The sequence below is a fragment of the Balaenoptera physalus genome (genome assembly GCF_965194825.1).
Source record: "Balaenoptera physalus genome assembly, chromosome: 20".
Lineage (NCBI taxonomy): Eukaryota > Metazoa > Chordata > Mammalia > Artiodactyla > Balaenopteridae > Balaenoptera > Balaenoptera physalus.
This window is the reverse complement of record NC_138901.1, coordinates 59,619,714-59,632,627: the sequence shown is the minus strand read 5'-3', so window position 1 is coordinate 59,632,627 and position 12,914 is coordinate 59,619,714. Positions and strand designations below refer to the sequence as shown.

Genomic DNA, 12,914 nt, shown 5'->3' with positions numbered 1-12,914 from the left:
TAATTTTTAATTTAACCAAGAACCTATGGAGGAAAATGTGAAGAAGATTAAAACCATGGTGTTCCTGACAGCCCAGGAAGCTAGCAGGCCGCGTTACCTGTGAGTGACGTAGTCCACAAGGTGCTGTTTGAACATAAGGCTCCACTTCTTAATTATATTCAGCAGAGACGTTTTAAAGGGCCGCGCATCAATCTTCATCCAGCTGTCAAACACCTGGATGGGCTCCAGCCTGCACACGTCTTCATGGAGCTTTTCGTAGCAGTCGATCTGCGCTTTGAACTGATGGAGCAGGGGCGGGTTCTCTGGAATGCCGTCCTCAGCATGGGCTTCCATCTCCTCTGCTGTGAGCATGTGCCCATACAGCAGAAACGGGCCCAGAGCCTCCTTCCGGTCCTCCCCGTAGAGGGAGGAATACTGGCTGAGGGTGCTCCGATAGCCGCAGCAGAGGGTCATCATGCCCCGCATCCGCCCCATCAGCTCGCCCCGCATGCCTGCCAGATCAGGCATGGCCTCCAAGTCAACCTAGGGGAGCAAGACAAAAGCAGGTGGGTGACACCAGCACTTCACAGCACTTCACAGGGGGCTCCAGATCTGATGAGAGGGCAGGATGCTTGCAGATCCAGTACCTGATAGTGGGGAGAGCCGTTTTGAGGGGAAAGCCGTGGAACCAAGGACGATATCCTAAAAATGCTGGTGATGAGACCCTCAACAATGTCGTAGAAGCCACCCTTCACTCCAGGCTCCAGAGATGGACAGAAAACCAATTCTGGGATGGCTAAGCTCAGTTGTGCTTCAAATATCGGGGTGAGTCCTGCCTTACATTCTGAAAAACAAGGAAAACAGAAGAGAATGGGTAACGTAGGCAAAATGCAATACTGTTTTAAAAGCACTCAGAGCATTTCTTTCCTTTAATGAGCTGTTTGGGTATAAGAAAATGGAAATGTAAAATTTGCTAACAACCCAGAAAAGGTGAGGGTGGCGGTCCTGCAGTGTTTATTGAGAGGGGAACCACTGACATTTGGAACAGGCTAATTCTTGTGCAGGGCTATCCTGGGCATTGCAGGACATTTACTCTCCTTGTCCTCAGAGAGCACGTCCTAGTGACTGATCAACCCAAGCCAGTCCCCTTCCACATCCCCAAACACCTCCTGGGAGGCAGTACAGCCTCTGATTGAGAAGAGGTTGATTTCGCAAAGCCAGTTTCTTGGAAGCAGCTGATTTCTTCCTGTGCACAAACCAGGCCATTCCCCATTGGCAGCCACTAGGGGAACGAGGGTGTGCTTGTCCAAGGTCGTGTAGGCGTGAAAAAGAAAGTCACAATCCTATCCCTTTTGCTCTTTTTCTGTAAAAACAGAACTTATTTTAATTCTGTAGTCCTGTAGTGATAAGATTTTTTAAAACAGTATAAATGATTAACAAACCCCTGATTACTTGCTAGACTAACTTGTCTTGTTAAATTTAAATCAAAACATAATATGGAACAAGATGTTCCAAGTACAAGGTAAACGCTTAGACTATTAATAACCACTTATTTTCATATATTTTTTTGATTGTAAAAGTATTTAGGAGACTGCTGCGTGCTGGACATCACGGGCAGTGGAGACTACTCATGGAAATCCATTATCCCTTCTTCCTTGGAAATAGAGGTATAAGTGGGCGGGCTTGCAGTTAGGTGTGGCAACGTGATTCCCTCACCAGTGGGATGTGGGAAGAGGTGCCACCTCTGGGCTGCGATCCACGAGGCAGCAGGCGGCCTCCTCTGTGCTCTCTTTGCCCTCCCACAGGCTGGAGCCGGGATGCAGCAGTGACCCGGCTCAACCATGGAAATGAAGACCAGGCCCTAGAAAGTGGTGGAACCACAGGACGGAAGGAACTTGCAACTAACCTGGAGTGCTCGCTTTGGACTAGAACCCGGGGGACAGACTTCCATATCCTTTAAGCCACATTATTCATGGAGTTCTTCTTACCACTGCTTAGCCATTCTCCCTAACTAAAAAACTGTGGGACCCTCAAAGATATGTAAGACTAAGGCTTTGCCTTCAAAACTGTAAGGATGAGAAATCTGCATTACTGGACTCAGGAGTGTCCCATCCAGTGCATATTGAGCTTAAGGAAGTGCAAGTTTACCAATATCACAGTAACTATACTATTATTATAGAGTAATTTTTTTAAAAATCAGTAAAATTATGCCTTGCATATGTACTTATGATATATTCTGCATTCCTACATGCACTAGATACTTATAATTTAATAGATTGGGTTGCATATAGTTTAAAGGATTTAAAAGACTTTCAAGAACATGTTTCTATAAGAGATTTTACCCTATGTGCTGACATAAGAACCGAATCCCTATGTTAGATGCAATGGCAACATAATTACTATACAAGTCGGATGGTCCTGGCGGTCCCACGCCCCTGGTACAAGCAAATCGCTTTAAGAGTTGAGAAGAGGAAGAGTGCTTCTGGATAGAGTGGCTAGCATTTAACCCAGGCAGGGTGTGGATTCTGAGAGATGGCTGGGACGCCAGCCCAAGCCACGGGAATGGTACTGGTTTGACCAAACACGAGAAGTGGAAATGGTAAGGTGGACCAGGGGAATAAAGTTGTCCACCTGGGCTATGGCAAAGGGTCATGGTGATTTTCCTCTTAGAGGCCACTCTCTTTAGGCTCCTTCACCTTGCCTTGGTAACCAGCGCCTTTTAATTTTATCTATAGCTCCTCTGCTCAGGCAGCCACAAGGTCCAGCTCCTGCCCATTCTATTTTGTGAAGGAAATGTGTTCCCTTTCCCCCCATTTCCATGGAGGGAAGGTGACTTTGGCTACCATCTCCTGTCCCCATCCTCTTGCTCCCATGCTCTCCTCCTTGTGAGAGGAGGACAAGCGACACATTGGACAGCCCAGATCAGGAAAGCTGGACAGACACTGGCCTAGGGTGAGTCCTTTATGCAGTGCCTGAACTCAAGTGTGGCTGGGGCATCTTCCTAGATCTTCTAGAGGAGGGCTGAGTGACGGGACCACCAACCTCCAATATCAGAGGAGGTTTGGTCAGTTCACTAAGATGAGCACCGTTGGCACTGGTCCCTATGAACCAGTTTTCCAGTCTCGGTGCCTGTGTTCGATGCCCCAGGTTCTAGAAGGTGACCTCCCGCCTGTTGACTATGCCAGAGCCCATTTCCTGCTTCTGTATCTCCTTGATTTGGAGCACCTTACACCATGAAAGCAAAGACCTTGCCTCTGACCTCAGTCACTCCACCTACCAGGACCATGGGGTGGGGGTGAGGGTGGGTGTGCCCATCTGAGCTACACCCAGCGCTGGCGTTGCTCCTCTCTGCATTGTCAACCTCTTGCATGGGCTGGATATCTGGACATGGGTCTCAGCCCACCTATTTTAACTCTGCATTGATTTCTTTCCTTGGGTTGGGCTCAACGGACTAAGCTCTTATCTCACCTTCATCCTCACCTCATCCTTCACCCTCAATGAGCTCCTCAGAATCTACCAGAATGTGAAAGGTGTAACTCAACTTTATTCCTGAACTCTTCTGCCCTTTCCATCCCATCCCTTACTAACCAAGGTGAGCCTTTACTATACAATCTTTGACTCTGTGTATGGACCATAAATTCAAAACCCTTGGCTATCTTTTAACAGCTTCAAAGAATGCCCATTGCCTCCTTCACATTCCTTTTCCTTCTAAAAGCTACCTCACCCCCAGCTTCTTGTTTGACTCTTTTTACACAGAAAAACTTGTTTCTTCCATGTAAGCTGGCTACTACAACCTCCCTGTGTTCTCAAAAGGCCACAGAGATACAGTACATTCAGCTTGAAGGCAGGGAATGTCCCCTCCCACTGCCATGAGTCAAGTCCAGGTGGAGCTGCTCCAGCTTACTCACTCCTCCACACTGGAGCTTCATTTAGACTGAATTGGCTTTTGTATTTTTGCTTTTGCTATGGGCTTCACTATCTTAAAGCCTGATTTATCATCTGAGTTTTGAAGAGAGAGAAGTCTTTTATCGTTGAACAATTTAGAAACGCAATGCCTTTGTTATAATTCACAAAATGTTCACAACGTTTTGGGAAAAGTCACAGAGCACTCAATTGCACTTCACTGTAACTCAATAGATGCTATTACTGTTACCTTCCCAGTAATAAACCACATCCATAAGCCAGTAAATACCAGTATTTTCCAGGAGATACTTGAGGGAGCACTCAATTGCAAGAAAGAATCCATCCACCAACATATCATCAACGTAGTTAACATAAGTCTTCCAAATACTGGAGGTTGGGTCTGCTGAGAAAAGACCCAGGTTTTCCTACAAAATAAAGAAGAATGGATATAAACCATGTTTAATAATATGGGAGGACTGGTCTTATTATCATTAATGGGAATGAAAAGAACACATGGAGAAAAATTACACTGTTATGAAGAATTTTCTATTACAGGCAGACGTTGGAGATACTGCCGGTTTGGTTCCAGACCACTGCAATAAAGCCAATATTGCAATAAAGTCAGTCACACAAAGTTTTTGGTTTCCCAGTGCATATACAAGTTATGCTTACACTATACTTTAGTCTATTAAGTGTGCAGCACTATGTCTAAAAAAAAGAATGTTCATACCTTAATTAAAAAATACTTTATTGCTAAAAAATGCTAACCATCATCTGAGCCTTCAGCAAGTCATAATGTTTCACAATAGTATCAAAGATCACTGATCACAGGTCACCATAAAAGTATAACAAGAATGAAAGAGTTTGAAATACTGTGAGAGTTACCAAAAGGTGACAAAAAGAAAAATGGCATGAACAGACTTGTGATGCAGGGTTCAATTAAAAACAAAAAAACAGAACAATGCAATATCTGTGAATAAACAATAAAGCAAAGCACATTAAAATGAGGTACACCTGTACATGTGTGACAAACCCATTCTGTCTAATGGGTATAACCCTTGCTTGAAAGGAACACAAAGTTAACCCATGAAGGAAATGTGGTGCCTCACCCTCTCCCTGAGAAAGGAGGATGGGGTCAGGTCACCTTCTCAGGAGGGATGCTGATGGATGCAATGTGTGCTTCATAGATGCTGACTGATGGCTGTGGAGGAAGCTGCAGCACAGCAGGAGTCAGGGTGGGCAGAAGAAGGAACACTAACGGTACAGGGCATTATAATTCAAGACATAAGAAATCTGGGGTTCAAGCAAGTAAAGCATTTCCTGGATAATCCTTAGAAATGAACTGGAGTGGATCCCACTCCTGGGCCTGTATCTGGACAAAACTCTAATTCAAAAAGATACATGCACCCCTATGTCCATAGCAGCACTATTTACAATAGCCAACACATGGAAACAATCTAAATGTCCGTCAACAGATGAATGGATAAAGAAGATGTGGTACATATATACAATGAAATATTACTCAGCCATAAAAAAGAATGAAATAATGCCATCTGCAGCAACATGGATGGACCTAGAGATCATCATACTAAGTGAAGTCAGTCAGAAAGAGAAAGACAAATACCATATGATATCACTTATATGTGGAATCTAAAATATGACACAAATGATTATATCTATGAAACAGGAAGAGATTCACAGACATAGAGAACAGACTTGTGGCTGCCAACAGGGAAGGGGGTGGCAGAGGGATAGATTGGGAGTTTGGGATAAACAGATGCAAGGTATTCTATATGGGATGGATGAACAGCAAGGTCCTACTGTATAGCACAGGGAACTATAATATCCTGTAATAAACCATAATGGAAAAGAATATGAAAAAGAATATATTAATATATATAACTGAATCACTTTGCTGTCCAGCAGAAATTAACACAACATTGTAAATCAACTATACTTCAATAAAATAAATTTAAAAAAAGAAATGAGCTGGAGTGTTTTGTTGTTGGCATTTAATATTAACTAAAAACCTTTATCATACTGAGTGAATTAGAAAATGCACACACAGAAAGGAATGCACAGGCTTTCTCTCCCTCCTTTTACATGATACAGTCGCCAACCTGGTGGTATGGCAAGTACAGATGTCCCATTTACTCATCATTTTCATCATTCAGCCTTTTTACAGCAACTTTCCATTTATCTTACATCTTCAAAGAATGCAGTTACCACTTTGCAGAAGTAAATTTTCTAGGTGACTCACACTTACCCCTTTAGGAAACACTGCCATATTGTAAATCTCATGATTCTGCTTTTAAATGTCAAAACTCTAAAATTTCTAAAGTGTATTACCTATACCTTTCCTTCCTAAGTAGATTAAAGATTTAATGAGAGTCCATCATCATGCAAATCATAACTCAGTGACAATCCAGAGTTGCTCTTAGGTGTTACTAAGATGTGTATGTCTGTTTGCTTCTAGTTTAGTTTTTATGACTGCCTTGTATAGTTGTTTTATCTCTTTCCTACTGTCACCCTATCAATATAGCTATCTATACCTTTCACCTCAAATCTACTATGGTACAAGGAGCAAACGTGTCAGAATTTTCTGTAAACTAAGAAGAAACAGCCCAAGTTTCTGATCCTAGCCAAGACAGAGGAATGAGATTGGACTTTCCCTTTTGTTACAAACAGCTACAGAACGGGATACAAGAAATAATTATTTTGGGTAATTGGATGTGACCTCTAAGAGATGGGAAATATTCAAGGTGAGCTTCACAACTACCTGGCCTTCTCCCTAGAGGACTTGCCAAACCATGGCATAGGAAAGTGGACCTCAATTAGAGCATCGTTCCTGCTGGGCAGAAAAGACAGAAATGGGGGTTTGGGACTGCTGAGGTTGCTGAGTCCTCTTGAATCTCTGACTGAGGATTAAGCTGTACATATTTAGGGCAAGATTCTGCAAGGCCTGGCAGAGAACAGTTACTGGGGGCTCTAATCTGAATGCAGTTTGTGAAGGTCATATAGCGCTGGAAGATGTTTGTGTTGATCAGAAATAATGAAAAGACCTCACAGATAACCCAGGACTTCAGTTGATACCCCAGAAATGCAATGCTTTAGGATTAGAGCTCTATTCTAGAGCAAGGCCTCTTTAGACTCTCCCTAAGGAAGCTTAACATAAAGCTTCAACAGGATCAAGCTGACCCACCAGTGAGTTAACTGCCTGCCGAAACAAAACCACAAACTCTTTAAAGGGAAATAACATCCAGATTCTAAAGTGGCATCCAACATGACTAGAACATAATAAAAAATTACTAGACATGCAAAGAAGCAGGAAAATGTTACATTTAACCAAGAGAGAAAATAATCACTAAGAACAGACTCAGAAAATAGCTGCCATACCAATCCTGGAATGCCTATTCCTTCGACTTATGTGACACAAAAATAAACTTTCTTCACATTAAAAAAAAGACTCAGAAAATAAAATAGATGTTGGAATTATTAGACAAGAATGTTGTAATTTGATTAACGCCCCCCCCCCCAATTTGGTGAAAAACAGATTTAAAACATCACAAACTCCAAGCAGGCTGAATATAAAGAAAATTTATTTAGGCACATCGTAGTTGAATGGGAAAAAATACAAAGAATTTATTTTAAAAGAATCTATTAAAAGGTGCCTGAGAAAAAAGGGGAACAAAGATACACAGTACACTGGCTTCTCATCAGAAACCTTGGAGGGTAGAAGACAATGAAATGACTTCTGAAAGGAAAATAGAACTGTCTACACTGAATTTTATATTCTGTGAAACTCTTCTTCAAAAACAAAGGTGAAATAAGGACATTTTCAGATAAACAAAAACTGAGAGACCGTGTCATCAGCAGACCTAAACTGCAAGGCATACTAAAGGAAGTTCTTCTGGCTGAAGAGAAATGACCATAGACGGTAACTTAGTTCTACAGAAAGGAAAAACAAATCTGGAAATGGTGACTATGTGGGTAAATACAAAACTCTATAAATATTTTCCCCAAAGCTTTTAAAACAAAAAATTATAATACTCTGTTGTGGGGTATATTATACACACACATATACACACACATGCACACACACCAACACTATAAAAGATGGCTGGGCGGTTTGAATTGTTGCTAGGTTCCTATATTTCATGGGAAAACTCTAAGTAGATTGTGATTAGTTCAGGAGACCTACCAAAACTTAGAACAACCACTGCAAATGTGATGCAACAAGGTAAAGCTGAAATGCCAATTGAGAAATGAAAATAGAATACTAGAAAATATACAATTAATAACAAGAAGGTGGGAAAGGAAGAGCAGAGGAACAAAAAAGAGATGAAGCCAATGGAAAACAAACAGCAAAACAGTGGTGCTAAATCCAACCATATCAATAATTACATTAAGTGTAATGACCTAAACATTTCAATTAACAGGCAAAGTTGTAAGATGCAGAAAAGTAAGTTTCTATTATATGCTGTCTATAAGAGAAGAAATTTGAATCCAAAGAAGCAAATAGGTTGGATGTGAAAGGGTGGAAAAAGATGGACAATGCAAAAAGTAGGAATAGTGAATGTGGAAGAAAAGGCAATAGAATTATCAGAAAAAAAGACTTCAAGACAAGGGAGTATTATTAGAAATAAAAATAATTTCATAGTGATAAAATGGCCAATTCATCAGGAAGTTACAGTAATTATAAATGTGTTTGTACCTACTAACAGAGCTTCAAATACTTGATGAAAAATCTGAAAGAACTAAAGGATAAAATAGACAAATCCAAAATCATAGGTGGAGATTTTAACATTCTAGCTTCAGTAACTGGTAGAACAAATAGACAAAAAAACTGAGAAATCATATAGACGATCTGAACAATACTATCAACCACTTTGAACTAATTGATATTTTATAGAACATCACACCCAACAATGGAAGAATAAACATATTGTCAATCGCACAAGGAACATCCAATAACATAGACAACATTCTAGGTCATAGAACAAGATTTGATGAATTCTAAACAACTGAAATCTTACAGAGTATTTTCTCTGCCTATAAGGAAATTAAACTAGATTATCAATTTCATTAAGCTATCCAGAGACGACCTAAATATGTGGAAATTAAACAACATACTTCTAAACAACCACTGAGTTAAAGAACAAATCGCAAGAGAAAAATAATTAAAACTGAATGATAATGAAAATGAGGCAGATCAAATCTGTGATTGCAACTGAAGCACTGCTAAGAGGGAAATTTATATAATCAAATGCTTGCATTAGAAAGAAAGGCTTGAAATCAATACTCTAAGTTTCAACCCTAATAGGCTAGACAAAAAGGAGAAGCAAATTAACCCCAAATTAACTAGAAAGAAAGAAATGATAAATAACAGAAATTAATAAGCTAGAAAACACATAAAGAAAATTTAAAAGGTCAAAAGTACAACATTTTATTGTGTTTCAACCCACAGAAAACCCAAAGATAACAACTGTGATTCATGACTGACCCTGTGCATGAGATCAACCCAGGAGAATTGCCCCACGGCTACTTCAGTAGGGCTGGAGCTGGTGGCCATTTATAGCTCTTTTCCCTCGTCAAGTCTTGGATGATGAGACACAAGGTTGCCCTGATCACAACGCAGGGCAGAGCCTTCCTGCATGAAGGGCAGCACTCTGCATTTTTCCCTCTTTACCCAGTGCATCAGGGACACCATAGTCATCTTGCGTATCTCCAGGCTCTGTAGAGCTAGGTTATGAGGATGCTGCTGCAGGGCCACACCAGGTTGTGTGGACGAGTTCGGGGTGGTTAGTGCAGTGGATAAATTAGGATTCTGTCCTTGGCATCCCCTTCTACCCCCTAGGGGTTTGGTGTGGGATGTTAAGTCATGTGACAACTAAGTGGTGTCACTATTAAGATCATATTAACTTTGACACACTGATACCAGAATGTGACTTGACATGCTCCCCATCCATTAGTTTTAGCTCTTTTGCTATCAGTTTTGACTTCTATCCCTGACTGCAGAAGACACAGCATCTATTGATTGTTCTAATTTCCAAATCACTTCTAGCACCCAAACACACTTCTTGATGCTTTCCCTGTACTGGTGGTATGTGTGTCTGAGAGGCTGGTTATTACCTGCACAAGGGCATGAATCTTAAGGCCAGATTCTTTGATAAGACTGTAATATTTTTCCATTCGATCATGCTGATCATCCATAGAGAGAAGGCATTCCTTTTTCCCATCTTTTCTCTTAAATATTGGTGACACCCATGTTTTCATGATGTTTTGAATCTCTTCCACGTTGTCTTTCGTTTTCTGAACTCTTTGTTCAAGATCATGAATACTATTGGTGATCTGAATGACATAATCCCAAATGCCTGTTCCCCAAAAGAGATAGAATTAATTGAAATATCTTACAGTGGTAGAGCGAAAGGTCTGGTTGCTATGAAACATAGGGATTTAATACGTGTGGGTTTTATAAGACTTTTCTGCACAGGTTAGTTTGTAATCATCAGAGTCTTTTCCTTCCTAGTTGTAACAAAAAGCCACCCCTTTCCATGACCCTGGTTATGGATCTTGGTTATGAGTTCTTTGAAGGTAGGGGTCACGTCCCCTATATTTCATATTCTCCTCACAGTCCTGCACATGGTGCCCTGTACATGTTAATCAATCAATGAAAGTTTATTGAATTGCACTGGAGGATACAAGAAAAGTAAATGCATAGCTCCCTCATTTAAGATGTTTATGGTCCAGTTAAGAAAAGTAAGTAACAATGATAATGTAGTAAAAATCCTCCTCCATGGAGTGCCCAGTATATGCTGGAGACTGTGGGAGAGTTCATGAAAATTCCCCAGAGCGTGGCAGCAAAGCTGTCTAAACCTCCCAGGCACGCAGAGGAGGCGGAAGAGGGACCCCGTTCCTCCTTGTCTTCTCTACTTTGGGCGCATATCTGAGAGGACAGACTCATGCTTCAAACCCAAATCAGATTAACCAGGGAATGAAGTGAGGTTCTACCAACTTTATTAGAATCTTGACTGCCAACCTTTTCCCCAGACCCCAGGTGGTCTCCTGTTACCTTCTGTTTTCCAGCTCAGAGTCTCCTCTGCAGCTCTCAGGCAGAGATCGATATTTTGCAGCTCTTCCTGCACTAATGGAAATTCCACCTCTAGCAGAGTTTTCATAACCTTGTTGTACCAATTTGCCATCAACTCCAATTTAGCCACAAGCTGCCGATAGAATTCCCTGGAGGAGAACATGGCTGCTGCTGTCTCAGGGATGTGCGTCATCTGCTGGGGTTGAAGATAACTCACTTCTTTCAGCACGGAAATCAGCTGGAGAAAAGAAGCGACATAAGTGGCTGCAGTTCAGTGGCAGCGAACAGCAGCCGCATCGATCAGGACTGGGAAACCCCAGGGGCCCAAGGGCCTTCTGGGTCCTTTCTCCACTTCTGCTCCTACTGGTTCCTTGAATCTTCTCTGAGAAGGAAAACTGAGTATTAGGCAAAAGGAAGATGACCAGGAAGCAGCAAGCTTTACCGAATCTGTAAATCACAAACACAGAGCAAGGAGAGGAAAAGCTGAGAAAGAAGACACCAGTGACAGCAGGGGAGGGCGCTCTGCCTCGATGCTTTTGGGCACGTGCATGATGAAAACAGTAGGCTCCTGACGGTGAGCCAAGTCCCGTGGAGGGGTGGTCAGGGGAAGGAGGAGGGTCACCTGGTCTGGGCCACCCACATGCATGTGGAGCCTCAAATTCAGACTCTCGGTGTCCCTGCCCAATGAGGTCAGACACACAGTCACAGACACTGGCAGGGTTGAGAGGAGATGCCTGCTGTACAACTTTAATTATTAAATATAATCATTTGAAATATCCCTTAATTTCTTAACTCTTTGCTGGCATGTCTCTGTGCTTTGATATACTAGGAAGTTGGGAAATAGAAGTCACGCAGGCCTCTCTGAAATTCCGGGGGCAGAAGGAAAAAGCCAAGCAGATGTGGTCCCGTGAAAAAACAGAGAGGCCTCTGGTGGGGTTTCCAGACACCCTGTTCTTCATCCCTTGCTTGATGAAGGGACTGATATATATATATAGTTACGGATGACAAAACGCTTACCAAGCCATAGGTTCTCCTCACACCACCCCCTCCACTGCCACCCCTCACCTCCATATCAAGACAACTGGGCTCCCAACTCTCCTTCCAGTGGCTCTGGGCCAGCTCTTCGTTGCTGCCCAGACAACCCTACTCAGGGTTAAGACAAATGCTAATCCTTTAGCAGGGAAATGACCTTAGCCTCTGAGTTTATATTGAAATAAGCTCAAGATAGATATTAAAAATTTAAATGTAAAAAATGAAAACAAAAAATGAAAAAAATGTGGACCATTTATATAATATTGAAGTAGAGAAGGCCATTCCAAATGTACAACCAGAAAATAAAAGATAAAATTTATATGCATAAAATATCATACACATAATAAAATGCCACATTCAACAGATAAAAATATTTGCAGCAGATTTCTTAATATCTGACAGATATTTCACAAATAGTCTGACAAATTCACAGGAAAAGAGAGCACTTTCACTCAAAAGTGGGCAACGGATATGAATAAGCAATTCATAGGAGAAGAAAGATAAATGTCCGATGAACACATGAAAAACTTTCTACTTTACTAGTGGTCAAATAAATGCAAATTAAAACAATATTGAGATACTACATATTTTTTGGTTCAACAGGTTAGAAAAGATTTGAAGAAATGAGTGCTATCTTGCTGGCAGGAGAATGCCTGAGTTACAGCTTTCTGAAGAACAAATTGATAAAATACACTAAAACTCTCAAAATGTGAGCACCCTTTAGCCCAGCAACCCCTTTCTAGGCGTTTATCCCAAAGAAATACGGTTGCAATAATAACTAAAGATGCTTATTGTAGCATTTTTTATACCATATTTTATCCAACTATAAGATGCCATTAATGGTAAGATTCAGTAGTATTTTATGTCCACCTAAGGAAGAAAAAAATGTGGTTTATTTAACTATAAACAT

The 12,914-nt window shown here is 41.3% G+C and overlaps 1 protein-coding gene across 1 annotated transcript in view; it reads right to left on the bottom strand.

Moving 5' to 3' along the window:
• Positions 1–12,914, bottom strand: part of DNAH9 (dynein axonemal heavy chain 9) — a 310,542-nt gene that overhangs the window by 243,271 nt on the left and 54,357 nt on the right. Inside the window, exons 13-17 of the mRNA XM_082440696.1 lie at positions 10,955–11,210; positions 10,015–10,256; positions 4,172–4,307; positions 627–823; positions 98–522 (exon numbers count right to left, since the gene is read on the bottom strand). Of these exons, the coding sequence (XP_082296822.1) occupies positions 98–522; positions 627–823; positions 4,172–4,307; positions 10,015–10,256; positions 10,955–11,210 (1,256 nt within the window). The remainder of the gene's footprint in view (positions 1–97; positions 523–626; positions 824–4,171; positions 4,308–10,014; positions 10,257–10,954; positions 11,211–12,914) is intronic.